This window comes from Danio rerio, chromosome 13 (assembly GCF_049306965.1).
Source record: "Danio rerio strain Tuebingen ecotype United States chromosome 13, GRCz12tu, whole genome shotgun sequence".
In the NCBI taxonomy this organism is placed as follows: Eukaryota; Metazoa; Chordata; class Actinopteri; order Cypriniformes; family Danionidae; genus Danio; species Danio rerio.
In genome coordinates, this window is record NC_133188.1 from 43,335,656 (window position 1) to 43,353,294 (window position 17,639).

Below are 17,639 nucleotides of genomic sequence, written 5' to 3' on the forward strand. Positions count from 1 at the left end.
TTTTATTTTAAAAAGATGTCTAATAGGCGTCGAAAAACAGTCATTGTGGCTATAACAAGGCTAAATTTGGGCTGTCAGTGAAAATCTAATAGACGTCTAAGAATAGCCCAAAACAAGACTAGTCATCAAAGAAACAGAATCTGTCTATTTGACGACTAGTCTAGTTTTGGGCTATTCTTAGATGTCTATTAGATTTTCCCTGAAAACCCAAGTTTAGCCTTGTTTCAGCCAAGCTGTCTACATTTAGATGTCTATTATTTATTAAAAAAATTTTATAATTGTTTTTAGGGGTTTTTCACCTTTATTTGGAAAGGACAGAGGTTGCAGACAGCAAAGTATTGAGAGCAGAGAGAGGGGAAGGGTCAGCAAAGGACCTTGAGCAGGGAATCGAACTCGGGTTGCTGTAAGCACCATAGTGCTATATATCGGCGCACGTAACCAGTACCACTAGGTAATTGTCACCGACTTAGATGTATATTAAACACAAAATTGTTTGCTGGGTAATAACCTTTGTAGATTTAAAAGGTTCACTGTATGTTAAAGGTCATCAAGTCTTCATGGAACCATCAATACAAATAAAAAAAAACCTTTTATTTGTATTAATGTATTTAATTAAAGCTTCTTTGCAGAGAAAGAAGGTTTTATGTAATAATAAAATGTTTTTCACACTAAGAAAAAAAAGGTTCTTTGTGGTATCCAAAATGTTTTTTCTCTAAAGTATCGTTGTTTAAAAAACACCTTTGAAGCCTTCAGAGTGTATTGGAGTAGACAGAACAAAATTAGAAACCTTCAATAGCCTAAAGGGAGACTTTAAGTTTTAGCCTGTTCCTCATAGAGAGCTGTTGTCTGACTGATCAAAGCACTTGCAGTGAAATACGAGGATCACATAGACTATTTTATAGTGTTTTTTGTGTCCTTTCTGGAGCTTGTTTGGATATTCTGTTCTCCTTTTGTGTTCCACAAGTATAAAAGTAACAGCATGCGGTAAGTAAATACTGACGTTTTGTTTTAAATAAACTCTCCCTTTAACAAATAGAGCTACTCTAATGCACTATATATCTTTATGATATATAAATTCATGCTGTTTTCTTTCCTGAATAAATAGGAGAAGTGAAGCCCTTGTCCAGCACAAAGGCACATGAGAGAGAGAGAGCTGGACTGTGGAGAAGTCAAGGAATGTTCAATTGTAAGTGCATTATTGCTCCTACGTTTGCTCAGGGACAAGTCTAAATTACTTTGTGGTAATCGGCAGTGCGCCACACATGCTGTCAATACAGCTTGAGTTATACTGAACACAAAACCTTCCTTTAGACATGCTACAAATCCAGAGACTAAATATTTCTGCTCTTGACAGTCTGTTTTAACATTTTAATCTATCGTCAACTAAATTTAAAGTATATTATATGTATATACACTCACCGGCCACTTTATTAGGTACACCTTACTAGTACCGAGTTGGACCCTCTTTTGGCTTCAGAACTGCCTTAATCCTTCGTAATATAGATTCAACAAGGTACTCAAAAATCCCTTAGAGATTTTAGCCCTTATTGACATCATAGCATCACACAGTTGCTACATATTTGTTGGCTGCACATTCATGATACAAATCTCCCTTTCCAACACACCCCAAAGTTGCTCTATTGGATTGAGATTTGGTGACTGTGGAGGCCATTTGAGTACAGTGAACTCATTGTCATGTTCAAGAAAACAGTCTGACATGACATGGCATGTTATCCTGCTGAAAGTAGCCACCAGAAGATGAGTACACTGTGGTCATAAACGGATGGGCACGGTCAGCACCAATACTCAGATAGGCTGTGGACAGGTGTACCTAATAAAGTGGCCTGTAATTTTATATTTTATATTCAATATTAGTCATATTATGACTAATACACATCATAATATGCTATTCTTCCCTAAATAACATTCCTCAATAGTTCATTATAGTTCACAGACTGCATGTTTACAGTTTCCTAGCAACATAGAAAATTGGTGCATTGATATACAGAACCAGGCTCGACCAATCACACTTCAGAACTTTGGGGTTTATGTAATATGTTCGCAGATCTCTGATGGGAAACACTTAGTGTACAGTCGGATTATATTTAAGCATCTGTGAAATTAAAATATAAGTAATGCATTCCTGGCTGTAAAGCTGCTCTGCTCTTTGAATGCTAAACAACACAGTGTGAAAGTTGATGGAGATATATCACAGATGGTGCAAGCAGCAGACAGCGGGTCCTACTGGACTCTAGCAAAATTCTGACCCAAACCAAACAAAACACCCACACCGAAGAGCACGTTTCTGATCAATTCCAGAATAAAAGCAAACGGCAGGGTTGAAAACACAGCATTGAAAGCATGTATTTTGTAGTAAATAACACTTGTGCATGAAGTGTTGGCAGCAGTGCAGTTGGCGAACACTATGAATCAAGGTAGCAGAGGCTGTAGATGTCAGCACGCTCATAAAACACACACCCCTCATCTGTTTCTGCCTGAATTTTCAATGTCTTCTGATAAATGACAATGTTAATTCAGGATTTTTCCGGTGATGTGGACATCTGTGAGACGTGCTGTATTCTGCATCTTGTTAACATGAATATGAGTTTGTAGCAACATGAAACTGACAGGCAGCTCTTTTACAGATGCACTTGTAAAAGTTCTAATGGATAAAGATCAATGTAACTTAAACTCTGACAATCTAAGGCTTCTCGCTTAGTGCTACAACTTCAGTTTACAGCAGAGTCTGACACTCTCATGTGGATTAATGGAAAGCATTTTAATGTTTTGTAATCTAAGTACAATAACAGAAGTTATGAACAAATAAATGGAGGTTATGATATAATGCGATAAAGTAAATGCAGCAGATGTTTGGTTTCAAACTTAAAGCTAAAAGAAAAGTGTCAAATAAGATGTTTTAGTGCTATGCTCAACATAAATTCTACTAGATTTCAAAAATAATCGGTCACACTTTATCTTAAGGTATAATTCTTACTATCACTAAACCATTAACAATGACTTTTACCTTAAAAAAAACTTATAATATGCTGCGTATTAACAGTTATTAGGGTAGTAGTATAGGTATTAGGTATGATTAGGTAAGTAGAATAAGATCATCAGAATGTACTGTAAGTACTAATAAAAGGGTTTCTGCAGGTTTAAGTCAAACTTAAGACTTGTTAAGACCCTCTTATGACCATTATGAATGAGATTTTAGACTTATACAGGGATAACACTAAGGATTCTGGGTAATGGCCCCGTTGGACTAATGGAATAGGGTATATGCTGTGCTAGTGCTATTTCCCATGCTGATAAACTTCCGGTGAACGGATAATGTGACTGTTTTCCATTTTATACAGTTCCTTTTACAGCATTGATGTTGTAATGTAATTAAAATACATTTGGCATTCATTTAGTTGCTTAAGCGTAAAACAAGACAAAAAGCTGTTTACTCGCACATGCCCGTCAGAATGGACAGGCAAGCGCAGAAGCTCCATCGAAAATACCTGAGGTGAAATAAATGTTCATATTTTAAAAACATGAAGGGGGAAAATGGCATTTAATGCAGTGCTTATTGTACAATCTGAGACCCACTAGATATCACTCAGCCACGGGGGGTCCCTGATTTTTTAAAGAAAACAGACCTTAAATGTGCTGATTTTGTAATGGCATACAGTACACCAGAAGAGCTTAACCCAGGTTACTGACAAATTAAAAGTCCTTTAGCATACTTCCGCATATACCCTATATTTGAAAAAAAAAAAATAAAACAATTGTAGTTATTTCTAAACCACATATTTTAATGTATTAAAACAAATAAAACTCCAGTTGTACAGACTTTATTTCAACATAATGTTTCTTTTTTTAAATGACAAGTTTTACATTCAACGTTTAAAAGTAAATTTATTATGAAGAAAACTCCATGAATAATCTAAACAATACATTTGTTTGCTTTTGGTCTAAATGAATTGAGTATAACTCCTATTCAACCTAATGCGTTTCTGTTATAAAACCTTAAGTTTCACCTCTATTTATAAATATTATGTCTGCTTACACTTTCTACTGTAAATAGTATTTGTGTAAATGGAAGATTATGTAAAGGGATATATTGCTGTTATTATCATGAGGACTTGTGTAATTGTTTTTAGTTTTCTTTTTTGATTAGGGATTTTAATTTGAAAGAAAAAGCTGTAAAATATCAAACATCTGTTGTGAAATAAGCATGTTTTTGCAAGAAAAAACGTATATATATATATATATATATATATATATATATATATATATATATATATATATATATATATATATATATATATATATATATATATATATAAAACTGCTTCACCAACTTTTATAAATAAGACCTGTTTAAAATAATTTAAGACCTATAACACAACAATTCTGTGAGTTAAGGACTGTGAGGTAACACTTTACAGTAAGTTCTCATTTGTTAACGTTAATTAATGCAAGGTTAAAAACTATGACCAGTATAGTTTATTAGTATTTATTAATCTCTGTCAATGTTGCTTGTTTAAAATGCCTAAATATATTTTTAATATTTATAATTCTCTTTTTTCCAGACATTAGGTCCAATAGTACAAAATACAGACAAAATCAATACAAACCATGCTATATACCTTAAAAAAGAAAAGACAGTTATGCCACTATTTTATCAAAGGTGACTGAAAATGCACCTCAGTAAGTCTAGGATTGATTTAAATTCATTAAAATGCTATGCTGAGAATTCTCCAATTGACAGATAAACGTTTAGATCAAATTTCTCATCAAAGCCAAAAATGATTGAACTCTTACCTTACAAAATAATTTTCTTGCACTAAACCATCTATGCCTTTTTAAGAAGAATCCTCATACAGTCATTGTTCACAACCAGCAGCTTATGGAGATTCTTTTTTTTTTTTTTTTTAATAATACCACAGAGGAGCTGTGTATAAAGATTTGCAATAAGTTCTAAAGAGGTTTACCTGCACCGAACACAAATAAAACGTTTTAACCAGCATTTGCTTGAGCATATACAATTGAAGTCAGAATTATTTGCCCCCCTGTTTACTTTTTCCTCCCAAATTTCTGTTTAACAGAGAGAAGATTAATTCAACACATTTCTAAACATAATAGATGTAATAGTTAATTTCTGATAACTGATTTATTTTATCTTTGCCATGATGACAGTACATACTATTTTACTAGATATTTTACAAGACAATTCTATACAGCCTGACATTTAAAGGTTTAACTAGGTAATAAGGTTATAGGCAGGTTAGGGTAATTAGGCAAGTTATTATAGAACGATAGTTTGTTCTGTAGACTATCAAAAAAAATATATAGCTTAAAGGGGCTAATAATTTTGACCTTAAAATTGTTTAAAAAAAAAAACTGCTTTTATTCTAGAAGAAATTTAACAAATAAGACTTTCTCCAGAAGACAAAATATTATTAGACATACAGTGAAATTTTTCTTGCTCTGTTAAACATAATTTGGGAAATATTTAAAAAAGAAAAACTAATTCAAAGGGGGACTATTAATTCTGACTTCAACTGTAACTTTTGACGTTCCCTGTACATATCCTTAACGACACTGATGTCTTCAGTATTGACATGCCCTTAATATTTAACTGTTTTACTAACATTTAAAACTTGCCCTGACTAATACAAATCTGGAAAAATCATATATCATTGGTTCTACATGTCTCTTTTTTGAATATATTGCACATCATATCTCTGCCCATTATCTGCACAAATATTAAGCAGCTGCTGAAAACCAGTGCTACTTGGGGAAAAGATAACCAAATCATCAGCATACATGTAATGATTTATTAAAGCATCACCAAACACACGGCCAGTCCTACAATGTTTGTTCACAGACTGCATTAACTATCAACAAGTACGATTCTGACTTATATTAAGTTTGAAATCAGCATTAACTACGATTTAGAAATGTTGTTCAAACACAGTTCAGTGTAGATTAATGTTATGCAGTTGTACAGTTAATATGTAAACAAATCTTATTTTGAAACTTAAAATCTAGTTTGTCTTACTTTTGTGTACTTTTTTCAGATGTGTAAAAAGATTTCTAATATGTTCTGGAAGATGTCCTTTATTACTTTATAATATATCACATTTCAAATCATGTGTAATCCTTGACGGATTGTCAATTGAAACTAATATGTTCATTGTAACTTAGTGTAACAACATGCCCCGCTGTCAAAGTGCGTTTAGCGACCAGTGCCTTTTTCTCCCCCCACTGCTATAATGAAGAAATTGCACAATATATATGTGCCTCCACTTCTTTAAGGTATAAATACCGATCATTTTCAAGTTTAAACCAACCCTGACAAATGTTTACTGGAGCAAAAGTGTGACAACTAGTCCCTGTCTCCTCTATTTCTGTCAGAGCATCACTGTTCGGTAAAACTCCCACTATCACCACCATCATCATCATCCTCATCATCATCGTCATGATAAAAAGTGTACATATGTAAACTTACCTTTGCGTTAGATCTGCTGCGATCTCCTGGAATCCGGCAGCCCAGATCCGTGTCAATGATCATCAGCTGGAGTTAGAGAGAGATCACACCTGTATCCGAGAAACTTCAGTTAGGCTCGGTTCGGAGCTCAAGCGGAGAAACAGCTTCCCCGGACCACTTTGGTAACAATGTTGCAGAATCAACCCGGACAGTGTGCTATCATAATATCGGGTCCTCGCCGTCCATAAACCGCGCGATCGCAAGCGATGATCGGAGGACGCGGTGAGGAGCGCGCGGCGACGCCATCAAACTGCGCGTAAAGCGAGAGCGCACGAATATAAGTAAGAGCGCGGACACACACGTCAGTTATCCACAGATACTACTAGCAGAGATTTGGATTACACACACACACACACACACACACACGCTCTCATTCTCACAGCATCTCGATTGCAATGTTCTGAGCGCCCATTATTTTGAGAACAGACTCCGGTTACTTTTGTCTTGTCTTTGGTTGGTGTTTCGCATCTGTTGTGGCGATGGTACAGTGTTGGTAGCAGATGGTATTCCAGATGTAAACCGTGGTACCTGTATTTATGTTCTTTTGTGTTTATAATTGGCTATGTGGTACGCTGAGGTACAAAAGCGTCAAGCGGTTGTATAGCATCAATTATTTTGTTAGTCATAAGCGTATTAAGAGGCTCATTGTTTACACTTTTTACATTAAAGTGTTCAACAGTTAGGTCCAAAAATATTAAGTTATGTCTTATTTTGTAACTGCATTTTTTAACAAGTACTGAATAATATCAACAAACTTTCGTAAATATCAATAAATTGAATATCTGTTTTTGGTTTTGTAGTATAGCATGTAATTAATTATGCATAATTTACTGTTATTACTTATTGCTAGTCAGTATATGTACTGTAAAATAAAATGTTACGAAATTCGGAAATATTTGATTGTTTATTACTTTTATTAAAGTACAAGCAACTAGCAATTTATGAATTTTTTTGTTTTATTACTATTATTATTATTATTATTTGTCTGTCTGCCAATATTATCGTATTTTTAACACTTACAGCTGTTGTTTTCAGATTTAGAAACTTCAATATTAATTTATTCTGGACTTCTGAAAGGGATTTCTGAAGGCAATGACTCCAATGACTCCAAACTGTTTATTTTTGAAGTAAGTAGCACGTTCGCCTCAAAGCAAGAAGGTCGCTGGTTCGAGCCTTGGCAGGGGCAGTTGGCGTTTCTTTTGGGGGTGTTCTCCCCATGTTGTCATGGGTTTCCTTCGGGAGCTCCAATTTCCCCCACAAGTCTAAAGACATGCGGTATAGGTGAATTGAGTAGGCTAAATTGTCCGTAGTGTCACCCATGTGTATTACTTCTCCCACATACAGTAACAAGCAGAGGACACTACTGGTTGACAAATATTGCTGCTGTTAGACAACATAATGTACTTTTAATGCTTTTTAATTGAGATTGTTGTTGTTTAGATGACAACCATGAAGTTTGATTGTAAGAATAGTGACTATTATTAATACTTAATAAGACAGCGCATTAGCTGGCATTAGCCTGCCATTGAGCAAACCAAAGACGGTTAACAATGTCCTTCCACAAGATGGTGACAGAGATCGCATAATAAGCCCCTAGAAAAGGGAAAACTCAGCGTAATTTTAAACTACAGCTGATCAAATCATTATAAAATGAGTAAGTGACTTTCTAAGTGAACTCTCTCTCTTTCTCTCTCTCTCTCTCTCTCTCTCTCTTGTATGTTGTAGTGCTGTTTTTATACTATAATAATTGTAGTGTGTTGAGTGTAAGATGGGACTCACATAACAGGAATGTATGCATTTTGTGCTGGCCCCTTTTTATAAAACCCTGAGTTACTTTTTGGTTGGCCATCTGTTTCTATGAGTGTCCTGTTTTTACTACTGCAGACTAGTTTAGTAAACAGAAAGAAAGAAATGCCCGCATGTGTTTAGTGTTTTTTCTCATTGCAAACAAAACAGTAATCTGGTAGTGATTGTTCTGCTTCGGCTTTTTTAGGGATAATTATTGTGATCTACTGATTGCAACAGAAACCTATATAGATGTGAATATGGAAAATCTGTATAGACTGATGGCATTTCATGCCTTTCAGCCTTATAATTCTAAAATGTGAGCAAAATCACCTGTTTTGTCATCCTGTTAGACATTACGCAAGAGGATCATTCAAATATTAGCTCTAAAGTGACGTTTGTGAATGAGCAATGGTTTCTGCAGTTCTGATGTCAGCTGCAGATGTGAAGGAATGGAGGAAGAAAGTAGTTCCTCTTACAAAAGGGTTTTGAGACTCTTCGTGTTTGATTTTTTTTTTTTGTACACACAAGATTATACCGTCAAACTGTTGTATTCTATTGTATTCTATACTATTCTGTTCTATACTATTCTATTCTTGTAGTTAACCTAATATGCTTTAGAAATAGACTCATACACAGGTATCTTCCTCTTAGACTCTAAATCAGAAGTGTGACTAGCTCTAAATGAAGCATATTATACAGCCCTAAATGTGTTTTTGTCTTCACAGTTTATTAACTCCATATTGAGACAGCACTGTTTAATCACACAAAATCTGTTCGTGGAATTGTCACGTTTTTTGGCTGAACACAAAAGACGCATTGAATCTTCGTAATGAATGTCCCATTATAGTGTCTCAGCCGATATGACAGCTGCTTTTGTAGAGCATCCAAACACTTCCATCCCATCACAATGCACATGCAAAGAAGACAGAGGAAGCCAATTCATCCCAGCGCCTGGTAATCGGTGATGCCGCTGTTCATTTGTCTCAAGTGTCATGTGTAGGACCACGTTCTGGCACTGGCAGATGATCTTCGTTTCGTTACATTTCACACTAAACTGAGAAAATCTGCCAACTCAACTCACTTTCAGTGTGAAACTGCATAAGACTAAAAGCTAAATGTGTTTTTGTGGGGATGTATATTATTTCGCAGGTCAGATTGTAATTGTCAGTCAAGAATATTGAGATATAGTCAAGTCCGATATGATAGATAAGTATGGATAAGTCTGGACTTAGATATTTAGTCACTTTCATTTGTCAGCAGCAGACACAGGAGAATGAACCGCCAATTTCCCTGGCATATGGCCAGGAAGGTTGCCCTTCCTGCCGCAACCCAGCACTTAGAATGCACTTTGTGAACTCCCAGTGCTGGGAAACACCCATACACGCTCTCATTCAAACACACACCCATATATTGCAGCCAGTTTAGTTTATTCAATTCACCTATTCTCCATGTCTTAGGAGAGACAGAGCCACTGTGCAAGCCCATTGAAGGTAATTATTGCAAAATAAAAAGTGGCAAATACGGTATACCCACAAAATTGCCTTAATTTTCTATTAGCATACTCATCAGAATAATAATTTAAGTGACTTTGAACAAGGCATGGTTGTTGGTGGTCTGTTCTGAGTATTTCAGAAACTACGGATCTACTGGGATTTTCATGCACAATCATCTTGTGGTTACAGAGAATAGTCCGAAAAAGAGAAAATAGCCAGTGAGCCAGTTCTGTGGGCACAAATGCCTTGTTGATGCCATGTCAGAGGAGAACCACTCGTTACAACTGAGGTATGCTCCTGTCAGCTAAGAACAGTAAACTGAGGCTACAATTCACACAGGCTCACCAAAATTGGACAATAGAAGATTAGAAAAATGTTGCCTGGTCTGATGAGTCTTGATTTCTGCAGTGACATTCTGATGGTAGGGTGAGAATTTGGAGTAAACAACATGAAAGCATGGATCCATCCTGCCTTGTATCAGCGGTTCAGGCTGGTGGTGGTGTCATGGTATGAGCTATATTACTTGGCACACTTTGGGCTCATTAGTTCCAATTGAGCATCGTTTCAACGCCAAAACCTACTTGAGTATTGTTGCTGACATTTCCATCTCTTTATGACCATCTTTTGATGGCTACTTCCAGCAGTATAACACGTCATGTCATAAAGTGCAAATCATCTCAGGCTGGTTTCTTGAACATGACGAGAGTTCACTGTACTCAAATGGCCTCCACAGTCACCAGATCTCAATCCAGTAGAGCACTTTTGGGAAGTGGTGGAAAAGGAAATTTGCATTATGGATGTGCAGCTACTGCGTGATGCTATCATGTCAATATGGGCCAAAATCTCTGAGGAATATTTCCAGTATCTTGGTAAATCTATGCCACGACGGGTTAAGGTAGTTCTAAAGGCAAAATGGGGTCCAAAAGGGTATTAGTAAGGTGTACCTAATAAAGTAACTGGTAATTATATATATGTTGATCCAACAAAACATTTTTTTCAGTGTTTATAAAGGGCTACATAAATGTAATGTAAATGTTCGCAGAGCTATGTAATTCAGCCCTCCTGTCCAGTTCTGTCACATTTAGGTAGTCCTTAGGTTCCTTTCAAGCAAGCAGCTTTACTGAATTACACCTGTATTTAAAATGAATTAAATACAGTCATTTTTTGTACAATAGCTTTAATTTCTGTGCAATTAAATACATAAATACATCATTATGACATAAAAGTAATACAGTTACTTCAGGTTAGAATTACACTTCAATTTGATACTTCTCGTTGTTTATATTTGACCTAGAGAAGATTTCAGAGTCAAATACGGCAGATCCAAAGAGTCGCACCTACTTATCAAACAGCTGGCAGCTACCTCTCTGCAACTCCCACATGGTCGCTCACTGAAGCCAGACATCCCAAGTTGAAAAAAGTCATTTCTGGGGAGACAGAGTTGATTTGTGGGAGGCTGCAGGAGAGTGGGTGCCTGGTGAGCGGGTGGTGATGTTAATGCAGATTTAAGGACCGGGTGGGAGACGCACGATTTCTGAGACATTATCATACATTTGCAGGCATCCGAGAGTCTCTATGCATTTGCGGGAGACTCCCGGAACTTCTGGGAGACTTGGGATGTCTGTCAGGCTAAACAGGGCTGCGCCCAGTCAGCACCAGAGACCACATGGGAAAGCTAGGTTGCTGCCGGAAGTAGTGTTAGTGAGACCAGCATGGGGGCTCTTAACCTGTGGTCTGTGTGGGTCCCAATGCCCCAGTATAGTGAAGGGGACTCTATTCTGCTCAGTGAGTGCCATCTTTCGGATGAGATGTTAAACAGAGGTTCTTACTCTCTGTGGTAATTTAAAATCCCAAGATGTCCTGCATGTCTGTCATGGCCTTCTAACATCCCCATATCAAAATTGGCTTTATCATTCTGGCTTCATCACTGTCTCCTCTCCACCAGTCAGCTGGTGTGCGGTCTGGCGCAATACGTTGCCATTGCGTCATTCAGGTGGATGCTGCACACTGGTGGTGGATTAGGAGTTTCCCCCAAAAAATGTGTAAAACGAGTGTCCAGAAAAGTGCTATATTATGTAAGGAATTCTTATTTCCTCATTTTACCAAAGTTCAAAGATGAACCGGTCAGAAACTCAAATCTGTAAAGTGATTTGAGTTTTCAGAAAAGTGCTAAATGAATGTAAAGAATAATAATTGCAGTTTTAGTTAGTATGCAAAGGCCTTTAGTGGATTGCATTGAACCGGAATGCCTTTGAAAAGGGGATGTGTTGCCATTATCATCTTGTGATATTTGATTTAATGCAACTTCAGAAAGGCATTTTCTGCTGTCTTTGCTTCTCAGTTAAAATCCAGTTTCCACCAATGATTCGGAGCAGCCTGGTGCATCGGTGAAACAATAAAACCACTCCAAAAACATCAAAATATTGGAAAAGAATGGCTTTCTGGAAGGTAACTCAAAGCTGTTTACATGCAGTTGTGCACTGTTGACCCCTTTCTATGTTTAGCATATACATAAACTTCATGACAACTTACTAACGACTGTTCTTCTTTAAAATAGGACCCCAGTCATACTTGTACTCCAAAGGCTTTAAAAACTGTGTCTATTTTAGTCCGGTTATGTCATTTATTGGGTTCAAAAGGTGGGAACAAGTAATCAGATATACTGAGTACTATACTTTATGTGTGTGTGCCTTGTATTCCTTACATCGTGGAGATCAAATATTCCCACAAGTGTAGCAATACAAGTACATTTTGACATTGTGGGGACATATTTTTTTATCTGCAGAATGAATTATTTTGAATATGAAAAATGCAGTTTCTTGTGAGGTTTATGGGTAGAATTGGGGTAGGGGGGTTGAATAGTTTATACAGCATAACAACCTCCATAGGTAGTCCCTAAAAAGATACATTAGCTGTAGAAGTGTGTGTACGCACAGCACATGCATGTTGGTTTGCAACCTGAAATGTCCTTGGCATTTACTCTCTCTGTGTGTCTCTGAATCAGCAGGGATGAGTTTGTGGGTCTCTCACGTGACCGTCCTGCAAGACAGAGCCGTCGGTGGAGGCCAGCCTGTCTGGACAGTTGCTGAAATCTGATGACAGCCGCTGAGAGCAGGTGCTGCCAAACGTTGGCCCGCCACTGAGACGAGGTCAAACAGGACTGCTTGTATACCGCCTTGCGTTCCTCAGATCTGACGAGACAAGGATCCAGGCACAGCTCATTAGACTGCTTGAGAGAGAGAGAGAGAGAGAGAGAGAGAGAGAGAATAAGTTCCCATCCGCTCCCATTTGGTCTCTAAACAGTGAGCCGGTGTGCTTAATGGACTCTGTGTAATCGCAGCAGGGCTCAAGCTCACTACTGTCAAATGCACAGATCAAGATTTTTGTGGTGGTCATTCAGAATGTAGTTTAAAGAAAACTAATACTTAAACAAATTCTGGGCGGTGGATACAGCCTGGTCCAGGATTATGGAAACCTCAGGAATAATAAAAAAAGACTAACATAAGCGCAGATGCCGTTCAAATTATAATGTCTTTTGGGAAGTGTTCCCGGCTCCAGTTGCGCTAAATAATGCAATAACAATCATTTTTGGATTTCAAAAACATTTGTGTTTTATGTGTATGCTAATGCAAAGAGATGTGTCTTTAATCTAGTTTTAATGTGACAAAGTGTGTCTGCTTCCCGAACTTTGCTAGGATGGCTGTTCCAGAGTTTAGTTGCCAGATATGAGAAAGATCTACCGCCTACAGTTGATTTTGATATTCTGGGAATAATCAATTGTCCAGAAATAATTGAGTGTAGTGGACGTGAGGGGCTATAATACACCAGGAGCTCCCTCAAATACTATGGAGCTAAGTTGTGCAGGGCTTTCTAGGTAGTCAATATTTATAGGATATTTCATAAGGAGCCAATGCAATAATGAATGAACTGGAGTTATATGATTTCTTTCTTCTAGAATGCACTCTAGCAGCTGCATTTTGAACTAGCTGAAGTTTGTTCATTAGCAGGGCAACCACCTAGTAATGCATTACAGTAGTCTAACCAAGAGGTCATTAAAGCATGAATAAGCATTTCCACATCAGACAATGGTAGCATATTTCGAAGCTTGTCAACATTTTTAAGATGAAAAAATGCAGTTTTACAGATGTTTGATATCTGGCCTTTAAACAACAGATTGCTATGAAAAATCACCCCCAAATCTTTGACTGAAGATGAGACTGATCTAAGAATAAAATCAAGGGTTAAACAGTGACAGTGTTCTAGGTTTTTGAATTAGTGAAATATCAGTGTTGGGTTGTGGCTAGAAGGCCTATATGTTAAAAAAAAATAAATAAAACATAGCTGCATTTTAAAAATGCTGGATTACATTTTCAACCCACTAGGGTAAAACTGCTGGGTCATGATGCTGGGTTGGTTTTTAACCTATTTTAGGTTGGCAGACAATATAATCTGTAATCCAACAGTGCTGGTTTGGGTTGCGGGAGACCATGTGATACACGTAAACAAGTTCAATTGTCTCTCCGAGTTCTAACATTATTCTGCCTTGTCTCTCTTAACCGGAAGTGGAAACCCAAGGAAACTGATTGTGAAATACTGTCTAAAACAAAAGTTATTTGAAATGAATTTAACAATAATCATAGCTGAAATACATCTGCAAGGCATAGGATTAAAAATAAATAAAAACATATGCCAGGGTAATTGGCGGTCAAGTCCGCTGTGCCGACCCCTGATTAATCAGGGAGAAAGTACGTAAAAAATGCCCAAAGTCCAAAGTTTGGCTTGTCATGGCCCTGGCCTTTGACCACTGGCCAATCCACATTGCACTAGCCCCTTATGGATCCTCCTACAGGAGGATGGTCCCATGTTGGTCAATGGCTGAGCCTGGACGGGTCAAGTGGAGAATAACCTAGCCACTAGGTGCTCGTATGCAAGCCAAAAACACAGGCCTGGGGGATTATGACCCAAGGCCCGCAGGAGGGACTGTCTCTCTGCTGCCTTTAGGAATGCCTTTGGATCTCCCTGGAGAAACTGGAGGAAGTGTCTGAAAAAAGGCAAGTATGTGGTTCCCTCCTGAGACTGCTGGATGGATGAAAATTCTAAAGAAATCTTGAATTTTTCTTTTAAAAAAGACAATCTTTTAGAAATATCTGATTTATTTGTTTGTTTGTTTTATTTCAATATTGCATGGGTCAGTCTGTATGTAAAAATGAATAAATAAATACATTAATTAATAAATTAATAATGTATAATTTATCTGACTATATTTGATATCCTGATTGAATATGCAACCCTTGTAATTCCTCTTACATTTTTATGGGCTGGATAAATCTGTTTGTAACCAAAAAGCAAGGCCAAGCACGTTTATTTAGTGCATATTGTACAATTCATTCAGAATGGTTATTCAAAGTGCTTTACATAAACAAAAATAAAAGAAACATAAATTGCAATTATAAGAAATAAGAAATAAAAACAACAAAGAATAAAATGATTAAAAACAGATCAAATGTGTGTCAAATGTGTTAAAACAGGTTTTAAATGAAGTTTTATAAACTAATTTCGAGAGGATCACGTGCTATGATTGATCGTGGCTGGTCCTGCATCACAATCACTGATAAACCAATCAGGTGAATCCAAGCCTTCAAATAAAAGCAAATCAATAGTCCGGTTAGTTTTACTTTAATTATCATCGTTTTTGAAGAATCAAAAATTTTCAACTCCCTTCTATGCCATACGACCTGGCAGGAGCCCTGTTTTTAAAAAGATTTTAAAAGATTTTAAAGTTTGAAACATTGGCCTGTAGATGTTCCGAAAAGTTTTTAACTGTCATTGTATGTGTGTTTTGATGGATGAATGATGTTACCTATTTCTTTTTGGTTTGTTTGCTTGTTCGTTTGTTGAACTCATGAGAACTCTATACTGTCTAATCTTGGCCATGACGCTCTTGTAAAAGAGATTTTTAATCTCAATGTGCTTTTCCTGGTCAAAGTTATAAAAACAATAATAAAAATTTCTCCAAGCTCAGGGTTCTCTCCTGGGACAGCATGCCAAACCTGTAACCAATATCAAGCAATAGCTAAGTGTGAACTCTTGAAAGAATTGAAAAGGAATAGAAAGACATACTACTAGTGTCATCTATCAGGCCTGGCACAGTTTTTAGTTTTATTTTTAGTTTCATTCATTGAATGAGAACTTCTCTAAGATTATTTTATATATATGTTTAACATTTATTTAATTTTTTTAAGTATTTATTATCAACATTATTATTTATTTGTTTTTTAATCAACAGAACAACATTGTCTGCAAATTCTGTTACCTTCATTGAACATGGAGCTTCAGCATGCATTGGGTGGTTTGCTGCTGAGTGTGACACGGCTGGGATGAGATTCAGCACCTCCAAGTCTAAGGCCACAATGCTCCAACCTCAAAAAGGTGGTTTACCATCTCCAGGTTGGAGGAAAGTCCTTACCCCAGGTAGAGGAGTTCAAGTATCTTGGGGTTTTGTTCACAAATCAGGGAAGGATGGAACATGAGATTGACAGGCAAATTGGTGCAGCGGCAGCAGTAATGCGGTCGATGTACCGGTCTGTTGTGGTAAAGCTGAGCCGAAAGGAAAAGCTCTTGATTTACTGGTCAATCTATGTTACTCTCACCTATGGTGATGAGCTTTGGGTCATGACGGAAAGCACAAGCTCTTGGATACAAGCGGCCGTAATGAGTTTACTTCGCAGGGTGGCAGGATGCACCCTTATGGATAGGGTGAGGAGCTCTGTCACAAGGGAGGAGCTCAGAGTAGAGCCACTGCTCCTCCACATCGAGAGAAGTCAGCTGAGGTGGCCTGGGCATCTGTTTTGGATGCCTCCTGGATGCCTACCTAGGGAGGTGTTCCAGGCATGTCCAACCAGTAAGCGGCCTCGGGGGAGACCCAGGACACACTGAGGGACTATGCCTCTCGACTGGTCTGGGAATGCCTCGGACCCCCCCTCCCCGGAGGAACTGAAGGAAGTGTCTGGGGTGAGAGAAGTCTGGGGTTCTCTCCTAAGACTGCTGCCCTTGCGACTCGGCCCTGGAAAAGTGGTAGAAAATGAATCAATGGATGAATGAATGAATGAATGAATAATTTTGGATCAATGCTAATAGAACACACCCTGAACAAAATACATAGATATGTTCATCTCTTCAGTTCTAGTAATTCACTGAGACACTTTTATTGAACTGGATTGCATGGTGATGACATTACATATTAATTGCACAGCCACACTTTCATCTGTCTGTGAGGTTGAAATGTGAGCAGTTTAACTTAGTGCTTCTTGACACCTTTTGGCCCAACAGTAAATGTCTCTCATAGTGTGGTCATGGAGAGCTGTGATAAATCTAATGCATTAATCTCCAACAGCTGTTTGGCTTCACAGCTCTTGGCACCATGCGTGGAGAATGTCCCGCTCCGACAGACACCTGATACAGGAATGAGACCTGTCAATCACCTTTCTGCATATAAACTACCTGAGCTCTGAGAAATGCTGCTGTGCTGGATCAGTGTTTGTCCTGAAGAAGCCTGATATGCAGTTCAAGCTTCAGGCCCTCATTAAAGTGCAAGACACCTTATATATGGTTAGTGAGATTCCTGGATCATTTATGTTCATCGTGAAACAACATTAAAATCAGCCAATCAGATTTAAGCTATAAATATACAGTTTATGTTACGTTGCTTCTATATTATTGTTATTTAACTATTGATGCCCTTAGATTTTAATGATTTGCAGTTAGGGTTAAGTTTAGGGGTAGAGGTTTGGTATGGATTACATTTTGAAACAGGAATG

The 17,639-nt window shown here is 37.4% G+C and overlaps 1 protein-coding gene and 1 long non-coding RNA gene across 4 annotated transcripts in view; one reads left to right on the plus strand and one right to left on the minus strand.

Annotated features, from left to right (window-relative positions):
* Window positions 1–6,840, minus strand: part of zgc:171482 — a 174,195-nt gene extending 167,355 nt beyond the window's left edge. For 2 of the 3 annotated variants that reach the window (XM_068212964.2, XM_005157052.6), the window contains exon 1: window positions 6,503–6,795. In XM_068212964.2, the coding sequence (XP_068069065.1) occupies window positions 6,503–6,565 (63 nt within the window). In that variant the 5' untranslated portion in view covers window positions 6,566–6,795. 3 annotated transcript variants of the gene reach the window in all.
* On the plus strand, window positions 1,106–14,073 carry LOC141377047 (uncharacterized). The gene is made up of 3 exons (XR_012388857.1): window positions 1,106–1,186; window positions 12,164–12,270; window positions 12,830–14,073. It is a non-coding gene; the product is annotated as an uncharacterized lncRNA (long non-coding RNA).
* Window positions 14,074–17,639: the final 3,566 nt, after the last annotated feature.